Source organism: Silene latifolia, chromosome Y (assembly GCF_048544455.1).
Source record: "Silene latifolia isolate original U9 population chromosome Y, ASM4854445v1, whole genome shotgun sequence".
NCBI lineage: Eukaryota > Viridiplantae > Streptophyta > Magnoliopsida > Caryophyllales > Caryophyllaceae > Silene > Silene latifolia.
Window position 1 is genome coordinate 192,612,632 of NC_133538.1, and position 12,531 is coordinate 192,625,162.

General features: G+C 41.4%; 1 protein-coding gene across 1 annotated transcript; it reads left to right on the forward strand.

Moving 5' to 3' along the window:
- The first annotated feature begins 11,739 nt into the window (after positions 1–11,739).
- Positions 11,740–12,531, forward strand: LOC141629703 (uncharacterized). Its single transcript, XM_074442672.1, has one exon. The coding sequence runs from the start codon at positions 11,740–11,742 to the stop codon at positions 12,529–12,531; it is 792 nt and encodes a 263-aa protein (XP_074298773.1).

Genomic DNA, 12,531 nt, shown 5'->3' on the forward strand with positions numbered 1-12,531 from the left:
AGACTAAGTGGAATGGACTGCACCCGTTGCTTCTTTCTCGTGGTCCGGAGGGACCATAGGACGCCGGGTAGTTCATCGGACCATCTTCCCTTTAGGTCTTCAACTTTCTTCTTCAAACCGTTGAGGATTGTTTTATTGGCGCCTCGCTTTGTCCGTTGCTCTGTGGGTGGCAGACGGAGGAGTATGCAAATTTGATACCAAGTTCTTCCAACCAGTTCATTATTGTGTCACTCCAAAACTCTCGGCCGTGGTCAAATACCATGACTTGGGGTAACCCAAAACGAGTTATGACATTTTCCCAGATTACCTTTCTTACGGCCGTCGTCGTCTTGGCAGGCACTGCGACAGCTTCAACCCATTTGGTGAAATAGTCAACGGCGGCAATCAAGTACTTTCTTCCTCCGGATGCCATTGGAAATGGCCCTAGTAGATCCATCCCCCACTGTGCAAAAGGAAGGGGACTAAGTGCATGCTGCAGTCTACGGAAGGTGCATGTATCTTTGGAGCATGCATTTGGTTGTTGCACTTTTTGGTTTTGGCTCGGAATCCTCAAGCATGGTGGGCGAAGTAGCCGGCTCGGAGAGCTTTGTGGGCTAGTGTTCTTGCCCCATGTGATGACCACAGATGGCTTCGTGAATTTCGTCGGTATTAGCTCGCGTACCCGGGCCGACACATTTCAAGAGTGGCCTTATCACGGACCTCATGTATAATTCTCCTTCAAACACCAAGTACCTTGTTGCAATCCTTTTTATCTTCGGTGAGAGACTGCGGTCCTCCGGTAACTCATTCATCAGTTTGTACTTCATTATCGGAGTCATCCACGTTGTCTCGGCCTCTATGTCGCCCACCATGCCGACGGTCTTAGTAATGCTTTTGGCATTCCGATGTCCACCACGGTTCGGTTGTGACATTCTTGATGGTTGAACGGCAAGCTTTGAGAGAGCGTCGGCTCGGTTGTTCTCGGACACAGGAATGCATTGTATACGGAAAGATTTCAATTTTGAAGTGTCGCCTTTTACCCTTTCCGGGTATCTTACCATCCCGTCGTCTCGAGTCTCGTACTCTTCTCTGATTTGATTAGCCACTAAAAGTGAATCTGTTTTCAAAATGATGTGCTCGCCCGCAGACTCTAGCTAGCTCGACTCGATTATCACCGCCTCGTATTCGGATTGGTTGTTTGAGGCCGAGAAGGTAAATTTCAAGGCGTACTCAAACTCGTCCCCGTTTGGGTGATGATAAGTATCTTGGCTCTGAGCATTTTGCCGTGGAGGACCCGTCGGTGTATACTTCCTATACTCCGGGGTTTTGCTCTTCTTGATATGTGCACTCGGCGAGGAAAATCGCAAGTGCTGTCCCTTTATCGAGGGCCTCGGCTTGTATTGAATGCCGGCCGGATAGCTCTCTTGCCCATTTGATGAGCTGCCGGATTGCTCAAATTTTTCCAATTCTTTCTCCAATGGTTGGTCGGTTAAGACCGTCACGGGATGTGCGTCGAAGTAAGGTTTTAATTTCCTTGCGGCAATGACGACGGCAAAGGCGCTTTTTCAATCGGCGGGTAATTTCTTTCGGGCAACAATGTATGGTGACAAAGTAGATTGGGTGTTCTTGTTTGTCTTCTTCTCGATGATCACGGATCGACCGTGGCGAGGTAATCGCGCTATGTATAGATATAGCGTCTCCCAAAGATCGGCACGGACGGGGTTGGGAGAGTTTGAAGATGAGCTTTCGGTTACTGAAAGCCGTGCTCTGTTCCTCCCAGTGAAGTCTTTATTTCCCTTCAACACTTTGAAGAATGGGGTGCTCTTGTCGGCTGACCGAGAGATGAAACGGGCGAGAGCCGCCATCCTCCCGGTCAACATCATAACCTCTTTTCGATTCCTCGGCTCCGGCAGTCCAGTGTGCTTGGACTTTTTTCGGATTGGCATCAATTCCCCCGGCGCCGACAAGCACGCCGAGGAACTTACCCGACCGGACACCGAAGTTGCATTTCATTGGGTTAAGTTTCATCTTGTATTTCCTTAGTGAACAAAATGTCTCGTGTAAATCGGCTAAGTGCTCATTTGTCGGACTTGCTTTTTACAATAGCATCGTCGACGTAAGCCTCAATGTTTCGCCCTTTTGATTTTGGAACACTTTGTCCACCAGTCTTGTGTAAGTTGCGCCGGCGTTCTTCAAACCGAACGGCATCATTTTATACATGTATGTGCCGTTACCGGTGATGAACGCGCATTTAGGCATGTTTTCTTGACCATGAATACCGATGATACCCCGAGAAGGCGTCCAGCAGCTCAAGATTGTGTAACTGCCGTGGCGTCGATTAAACTATCTATTCGAGGCAAGGGATAGCAATCTTTGGGGCACGCTTTATTAAGATTGGTAAAATCTACACACATCCTCCACGCCCCGATGATTTCTTCACCATTACAACATTAGCTAACCACTCGGGATAAGTACAAGGCATGATAAAGCCCGCCGCTAGTAATTTATCTACCTCGGCTTTGATGGCCTCATCCTTCTCGGTGAGTAGTTCCTCATCTTACGCTTGACGGGCGAGCGGTGGAGAGTACGTTGACTTGTGAACAATTACCTCCGGCTCACGCTCGGCATCTCGCCGAGTAAGCGAAGACGTCTTTGTTCTTCCTCAGGTCTAGGAGAGCGGCCCTGAATTTTGGCTCCAGGTTGACAAGCGATTCACGGTGCGCCCGGGTCAATTTCCACTTCTTCGATCTCCGCTCCTTCGACCATGCCGACAGTGGCATCCATGAGGTCGCCCTCATGTTGTAAGGATGGGCTTTTCCCCTTTCTCGACTTCTTCGCCACTTTGAGGGATTGCATGTTGCACCCTCCGGCAGATATCTGGACGTTGACTACTTCGTCTTTTTCGTCCTTTGAGACGAGCTTATGCGCTTCTCCCCGGTCCGAGACATACATCAGTGTCAGGGCCCGGATGGACATTACTGCATCGGCCTCGCTCGAGTGACTCGGCCTATGAGGACGTTGTAGGCGACGAGCCGTCAATGACCACGAACTCGATAGGGACGTTCTTAGCCGCATTCCCTCGCCGAACATCACCACCCGATCGATTGACCCCGGGGTACCAGGCGGCCCCGGAAAAAGCTGTACAATGGATTGGTGCGCAGGGCTCAAGTCCTCAATCTTGACCGAGATTGAGAAAGCACTCCCGAACATAATGTTTGTGTAGGCGCTGTGTCAATCAGGCACCTCTTGACCAGGTGGTTGGCTATGTCCAAGTGGACTACAAGTGGAGTGTTGTGCGGGCGATGACTTCCTCGTAGTCCTTCTTCCCAATAGTCATATCGGGGATGTTGGAAGGGGGGTCGCATTGTTTTGGGCACAAAGTTGATGGCCACGATATAGCTCGTTCGGTGCCGTTTGTGCCCATGAGCGGACCACCGTTCTCGTTGCCCCCGATGACAACATGGATTACTCCTATCCGTTCAAAGACGGATTTTTATTTGAGCCGCCGGTATTAGTCTTTTGGCCTCCGGCAACATATTTGCCGAGGCTCCCCTTCCGGATCAGCTCTTCAATGGCATTCTTGAGATGCGGCGGTTGTCGATTAAGTGGCCGGTGTGGCGTGGTACTCACGATCGGCTCGTATCACCGTCCCCCCTCGCCTTGGGAGGCCTTTCCCACTTCTCACCCTCGTTCTTGCTCAGGGAGAAGACCTCGACGGCAGATACGACCGGGGGTGTGACCATTGTACCGCTTTTGGTAGTACGGTCCCGAACTCCCCCCCGGCGCCCGCCGAGTCTCGTTTCTGGCGGACTTGTCGACCGTGACCTATTATTGTCACGGCGTCCTTCATCGGGGTTTTCCTCCCGGCGCTCTTACTCTCCGAGTGCCCGCCTCGTGGCCTACCCAGGTTTTGTGATAGTCCTCCACCTTTATGGCTTGGTCGGCCATCTTCCTGGCGGAGTCTAGGCTCAGGCCCCCGCACTTGATGAGCTCGTTCTTTAAGTCCCCTCTTGGGAGGCCTTTCATCAGTGCGAAGGCCGCCAGCTCGCTGTTCAGCTCGAGAATCTGCTGAACCTTGGCATCGAACCTCTTTACATAACCGGAGAGACTCGCCCCCCCCTCCGTCGATAGTCGGAGATCCGATGTCTCGACGGCCCTCCTCTTATTGCAAGAATACTGGGCCAAAAATGTGTCCCTTAGGTCGGCATAACAATATACCGACCCATCGGGTAGCCCCTTGTACCAACTTTGTGCCATCCCATGCAGAGTCGTTGGGAAGACTCGGCACCAAACCTCATCAGGTTGCTTCCATACCGACATGTAAGACTCGAAAGCCTCGGCATGGTCGGTTGGGTCGCTTTCTCCTTTGTATGATATGGGTGGCAAATTTAGCTTAGTCGGCACCGGGACCTCTAGGACATAGGCACTGAGGGGCTGTCTGACCACGTGTCGAGTGACACGCGGCGATCGGCTCCTCGCATCCTTAGTCCGGCTTCTCTCCCCGTGGCGGGAAGGGCTTCTTCTCCGACTCTGGTGAGTCGGACTTCTTCTCCGACTCTGGTGTGTCGGACTTCTTCTCCGACTCTGGTGAGTCGGACTTCTTTCACTCCTCTGGGGCAGGCCTCGTGGGTGCCGCGGCGACGCTGTCCTCCCGCGGGTGCGGGAAGGACTCAGTGCCCGCGCGGCGCTGGGTTCCCAGGCGTCTTGACATGGTCAGCTTCCTCCAATGCTCCATTCAAGTTTCTCGGAGTCACTTTTTGGACCCTGGTCTCCTGTGGGGGTGCCGCCGCTCTTGTCGTCGTGACAGTGTGAGTCGGCGCGCTACCCATTAGGTCCAGGATTAGCTTTAGTTTAGCTGCATCAACCACATGTCCCATGATAGTGACTTGGTCGGTGGGCAGCGGTGTTTCTGGTATTATTGGCATCCCGAACGCCGGCTGAATTACTCGGCCGGTGGGGATCGCCCAATCCCGTAATTGTGGTTTGTATCATCTGGCGAGTCGGTTTCGTCAGTCACAACCATTTCTTGTTGCTTTGACATTTTCTTAGCTTGTTGGGTGGGTTTTGTGTTTTTTTTTGTAAGGGATTTGACTAGCTTCTAGTATCTATCCCCACAGACGGCGCCAATTGTTCCGGGTGTAATTCCAGAGCAGTGTTGTTTACCATGCAAGCTTGGTGAATGGATGTCCTTCCTTGCCTTGACTCTTCCTCTCGGTCTCTCCTGAAACGATGAACAAACTGAGGGCTCGGCTTTGCACCGAGCGTACTCACTCCGACGCTCAAGTCAGTGAACTTAAAGGGATTAAGTTGTATGTTACTTGACAAAGTATATTGTAGAGAGATAAGAGAGATTATACCAGATGAATAGTGAGTTTTAGGTTAGATTGTGGATCCTTTCCTCAATGAGGGTTGAGGAGTATTTATAGACTTTCACCTTTTGTCACGTAGTGGCCAAGTGGGCCAAGTGGCGTAGCAGGTGGAAAGTTTGTTCTACCCTCGACCGAGGGACCCATGGCAGGCTGGCAGGCCCTGTTGACTCCATGCCGAGGGGTCTTGGATATGAGTACGCGGATATATCTCCCGGCTGGCGGTTGCCCAGCCGAGACCCAAAGTGACCGGCCGACAGGCTACGTCGGTTAGGCGGTCTAACATGTTGACTTGCTGTCTCTTGATCTTTGACCTTGCTCAATATGTTGACTCGGTCAGCGGGTGCAGAATATGCCCCATCATAAATATTAGTAGATAATTATATTAACTATTAAAAAAATTAACTGATAAAGTTTACAATTGTATTAGTAGAAAATATAAGTTTACAATTTTGCATTGATAGAGTTTTAGGGTTAATCATATCTTTCAAATAATAATATTAATAAATTAGTAGTTACTATTAATTAATACTCAATATAATAAAACGAGTTTTATACGACTTCAACCACTCCATTTATTGAAGTATAAATATAAAGCGAGTACGTCAAATTTACACCGAAATCCATCTTCACAATCGTCATATTCCCTTTTTTTTTGGTTTGTTGTTTATGAATTTTGTTGTAAAAGTGATTGTGTGTATTATTTGCTTTATTAATAATGTAATTGCTTGTTGCCTTATGATCATATTGTCTCATATTCTTATTATGGGTATACTCCGTATTTTCTTATCTAAAGTACTAATTATGTAATTTGGTTTGTGATTGCAGGTATAATATGCGGTCCAATATGAGATTGAGGTCTATATAAGGTTGGTGGCATAATACGGGCGTCAACAAATTCATTACGAAATAAGTCTTCAAATAGTTTCACCGAAAAAGGTATATGCTTAATAACCGACATTGTTTTACTACTATAAGAGTTATGAAGCTAATTTTGAGTTAAGAATTCTTTCGTCTTATTCATATGCTAACTGATAATTCTTTGTATTATTGGTGGTGGATATTTTTAATCAAAAGTAAACAAGTAATTGGGACAATTGGAGTATATATAACAATCTTATTCTTCCGGAGAAAAATAAAAATAATGAATTTTATGTTGTGATTCAACTATTTTTAAGCATATTTTAATTTCAATTTGCTTATTTTTTTGAGCTCTTAAGTAAATGACATTATTACCCCTGTGTATTAAGCACTCAACCTAATAGAGAAAATCATAATCGAATATTCCGTATCATCTTAAAACATATGGTATCATCTTATCATACACATTGTTCATCGATTCGATCATCTCTACTTTTCCTTATATTATTAACAAATTAAAATTGATGGTGATATCTCTTGGTGAATGGTGATGATTCATTAATAAAGGCTATTGTTGTGGGCATATTAGAATCAAACACAAACAATAAATAGTAAAGGTTTATCACTGGAATGATCTACTACAAGCAAAGAGGTACGGGATAGTACATATCTTTGTGCTATAGTAGTTGTATGGCAAAGATTAGTCTCCGAAGAATATCTTTTAAAGGATGGAGGATGCATCCACCAATACAAGTTCAATCAACTACGGAGTACTACACTACTACATTGTATTCGACTTCATCTTACTACAGAGTCAGCAAGTGCACCACTGTCCGTTTTCTCGAACAGGACATTTCAAGCTATATGAAAGCCTCTGAGATTTGTAAACTATGTAGGTATAAAATCAATATACTAAAAAGATATTAATATCAAATGTAGATAAATAAAAGATAAGTTTTGCCGAAATAACACTATTTTAAAATTACTCCCTATTATACGCAGAGGCGAAGCCAGAAGGTAGCAAAGGGTTGCATGTGCTACCCCAGAAAAAAAAAAGTTCAGTTGGGACGATGAAGATCTGCAACCCCATATCTGGTCTTTTATAGATAAGTAGGACGAAGTTCATATTTAGGCATAAGAAGTTAAGTGTATCAGTAGTAAAGGGTTTAGGTTACCACCCAGTAGGTTGGAGTTTGACTCTCATAAGAAGCAGTATGCCATTATTTTTTCTTTTACTTTTTTTTTTGCTTTATATTCCATTAAGCTGCCAAATGCCAATGACGACCATAAATAGCAAATACAAATATTCAATTATTACCTTTTCTCCTTTGAGCTACTTGTAATTTTTGCTTTATAAATGGGTTACCTTTTTATTTTTTGTGAAATAAGAAGTACATTATCAAAACTATTAACAATTTTATTTTTTATTTCAAAAAAAGAAATTCTTATAGAATAATAAAATGGATATAAGTTGTTGTTATAATATGAAAATCAAAGCCTACTCCGTATTTCTCCTTCCGTTCCAATCAATAATTATCTATATTTCAAAATGCATCTCACAAAAAATCAAATATATAACTATTTATCAGGACGGAGGTAGTACATAGCAATGATGGTTACACTTTTTTTATATCACAAAACTATAATCAAAGTTATTGTAAGAAAATAAAATGAAGATAAGTTGTTGAATTACATAATAAAAACTTTAAACTTGTTGGGTTCAACGACTGTTTAGTTGAGTTTGAATTCTTGTTTTTTTATATGCAATGCAAGACACTTTTTGAGATTTTCATATGGTTTTAAATAATTTTACGTTTATTATATTTGCTACCCCAGATTTAAAATCCTGGCTTCGCCCTTGATTATACGGATTATATTAATGCAAGTATTAAAGATATATTATAAGGGTAAAAAGTAAACAAATGTATAGCAAATGGACTAATCATACTTTGCATTTATCTACATATGAATGAACGAACGTCGAACGGCTATTCATGAGTATGCTTTGACAAAATTGTCATTGCACTTCACATACATGATGCATGCATATCGATCAAAGAGACTGCCAAGACAACCAAATTGTACTGTGAATTTTACAAAAGTGTTATTTTGTTGATATTTTCAGCTTTTTATATGGTATAAGAAGCTAAAAACTAATAGAACGGGGGCCTAAATTATGACATAAGTTTTCCAATTTTATACACGCGGAAATTGAGTTAAACCAATGGGATTCGTTCCAACATGAACAACGATGATTCATACAGTTTTTGAATTTTCAATTCGATTTATGATTCAACAAGTTATTGAATCCTCTTTGTCGGGTGGGGTTCAAGTGGTGTTGTTCCAAAAGTCAATTGATAAGGTTAGGGAGGCGGATTTGTTGGTGGTCATGAAAGATCTAGAGGTTGGGGATGAGAAATAAGGAGATGTTTTGTTCTGGAATTATAAAAATGAAATGAAAAAGTGAGGATAACTAAATGAAGAAACAAAGTTAATATGGATGGCTCCAATGACACGTGACTTGGGGACTGATATAGACAAACGGGTATGTACATCTTACAAATAACATGAATAAAATAACAACACACTAACATACTTTTGTGCTATATATCATATAATATCCGTCCCAAATTTAAAACGAACAAATCCATCTTAAGCGAGAAATTGTATGGGGTCATAAACAGCCCTAGGCATGTAGTATTGCGTCGGAATTTGGTTCACATTCAAACATAGTTCTATAGTTTGACCGAAAGATATAACATTCCAACTACCTCTAAATGTTTTTACATAATTACAATTTGATCCAGCAATGATTAAATTATGGTTGTTATTCGAAAAAAAGATATTTACTATATGTCTATATTCCTTGACCAATTGAAAAACAAACAGGTATTAATGAACAAATTCTAAAAACTATCAGTCCAAGTATTATATATATAATTTTGGTTTATTTAAAGTCATTATAATACATGTAATTTAAATTTAAATCTTAGTATTTTAATGTGTATTTTATACACAATTTATATATCTTTTTATTCACATTATTTATTAAACAAAAGCAGTAGCCAATGATATCGTTCCAAAAGTTCCTCTTTTAAGAATATATATATTGATTGATTGATTGTTTATAATATTTTGGTATCTGCGTAAGTTCTTTGCTTTTTTCTCCTACTATCATCTTCGATTTAATTTGCACGGTGACTAATCCATGTTTTTCTTTTTTGATTGATGTTTAGGAGACATTGATCGCAGGGGGAATGGTATGCTTTTTGGGAAATCGTGATTGTGAGGATCGAGATTAGAACTTATTTCCCCAAAACCCACGAACCAGTGAGGATAAGTAATTTTCTAGAGGCTGCAATATTCGGGCAAGGGGAATATCTAAAACGATGAAGCCTAAAATACAGGCCACATACTGATTTGAATAATGGTACGTGGAGAGAGAATTTTTGTTGTTATAGATCTCTAAAAATTTGCACAATTTAATTACCCCAAACGCCATTTGCAAACTTTTATTTTTTAAGCATTGGGGAAAAAACATACCGATATGCTGCAAGCCACAATCAAATTCACAGTGGAAACAAAATAAAGATTAAAGAAGCCAATCATCAATTTGAAGTGAAGATTAGGCCAATTAATGAAGAATATTTCATAACTCCTGACATCGCGTAATTCATTTATTATAAGCATCAATGTATACTTTTCTCTGTTTACTCAATTGTTGGAATTGAACTTTAGAATAATGAGTGGGAAACGTCAATGCTCATCTGCAACTCAACGCTCTCTTACACACTCAAGTTTTAGACACGATTCCAAGCACAGTAGTGTATAACCCACAAAACCGTACAACTGACCAGACTCGAGCCTTTCTCACCACCTTGAATAAGACTATGATGGATTTGGTACCACAAGTTGCAAGTAGTACGATCAAGTACGGGACTAAAGAAGCTAACGTTACGAACTCCCAAAAATTGTATACCTTGGGACAGTGCACGCCTGACCTAACATGGGACGATTGTGGCCGGTGTTTAAGGATCGCCATCCATCAATTCCCAGACATGCTCGGCGCACGAGTTTTGCACATATGTTATTGTAGAAGTATGCCGTAGTCATTTTAATCATAAAGAGTCCATCAATACCTAAAGCGTGCTCCCATAGTCCCAATGGTTTTTAGAAAGCATCTCTTAAGAGAGGCCGCCCTTTTACACAAATTATAGTATAAGACGGACTTACTCTGCGAGACGGTCCCCTTTTGCAAAAAAATTGTTCATTTATTACTAATAAATAGGTTATGTTTTTTCATTATGGGACCGTCTTACACAGTAACTACGGGCTCTTTTATTATCTCTTTTATTATCTGGCATAAAAAAGTAGAAATTAAAAATTGATTTGATAGTAAAAAACAAAAAAAAAAATTCTAAGTGTCGGACCAACAGAGTCCAAGTTATAAGACTATGTGCAAGTAAACAAGCATGAGTCTTAGTTTTACGATATATGAGAAAATCATGCAAATCCCATGTGTTATTGTTTGACATAGTTATTTAGTTTAAAATTTAATTTCGAAAATTTGGGAAAACGGTACAAAGTACCTTATTTGGATAATTGAAACACAACTGTTACGTATCATTTAAAATGATATTGAAAGGTCCATAAAAATTAGAGGAAAGACAAATTTAAAAGCCGTGCAACGCACGGGCACAAAATCTAGTATATATATAAAAGAGACTTTTTCAGGCACTCTGAGAGACTCCAAGTTTTTTGAAACACTAAAATTATTTTATAAATAAATAAATAAATAAAATTCTAAAATATATTTATTAAACTGATAATATTTAGAGATAATAATTAAATATATATTCCAATCGTAGAAGAACTCATATACGTATTCTATTAATACGTTCCTAACAATATTAAGATTTTCAGATTCGGTAGAATCCTTGATCAATAAGGAATATGAAGAATTATTGTATATAAATTATTGTTTTCAATTCTTTTTTTTTTTTGATGACGAGGAGGTTGGATCCTTCCCGGATACAGGACCCCACCCTGCTAGGCGCCTGTACCATGTGAGTTCTTTCCCGCGGGGATTATTCCCTCTCCGGCGTGGTCCCAGAGAAAGTGTTCATCTAGGGAATCGAACCCAGGACCTCGCAATTCCTCCTTAGGAGGCTTTGAGGTTACCCTGGAATTCCACTAGACTCACAAATCTTGGGTTTGTATATAAATTATTGTTTTCAATTCTTAGTTGTTAGTATTTGATACATTCACAACTCTACAACGTTGACCTATATAAACTATAGGTCCAAATCGTCAATTCATAGTTATGCCTTCTATCCTTTTTTTTCACTTATTCTTTCGTTTTCCCGTTATTTAATTTTGGAGTTAGTTTAATAGTATTTTAGTTCGTATAGGATAATAGATTCATGATCTTTTATTAATTTCACATTAATTGTTTGTATTGTTTGATTTGTTTTATATTTTTTAATTTTGTTGAAACTGATCTATGTTTTCTTTTGCCATGTGTAGGTTATCAATGATGTTATTAAACATATATATTACCAATATCAGGTGGTATAAGTTGATTGACAATGGCCTCCCTTGGGCTACTTTCTTCTCCTTCTTCATTTGGAATATTTGGTTGAGACGGAATAAATGGGTCTTCAAGGATAAAGTCCCTCCCCACCATCTTTGGCTTCTTCATATTCGGTTTTTGGCCTGGGAATGGTTTTCCCAGCAACCAAATTTTGTTTCAACTCCCACTGCCCTTACACCTTTTACCCCTTCCACCTCTGTTTGGATCCCTCCCCCTATTGGTAGTTTCAAGATTAATTGTGATGCGTCTTTTCACGTTTCTTTGGGTATAGCGGGTCTTGCTTGTATTTGTCGTGATCATCTTGGTACATGGGTTGTTGGTTCGGGATCAAAAATAAAATGCAGCTCCCCTTTCCATGCTGAGGTTCTTGCTATCAGGGAAGCCCTTTTGCTTGTTACTAATGTTGCAGGTGATAGTGGGATTATTAGCTCGGATTGCAAAAAAGCGGTTGATGAAATACAAAGGCCCTCCTTGAGTAATAGTGTTATCACTAATATTATTATGGATTGTAGGGAACTGTTGCAAGCTTTACAAGGTTGGGATCTCATTTTCGAGAGAAGGGAGTACAATGCAAGTGCGGATCTAGTTGCTAGATGGGTTGCGTCTAATGCCCACAATTCTGTTTCGGGTTTGTTTTGGTGGAATGACCCCCCATCTTTCGTCATTAGTACTTTATGTAAAGACAATGTGTATGGAGGCTCACCTCCTATCCCCCCTCCTTATCCCCCTTGA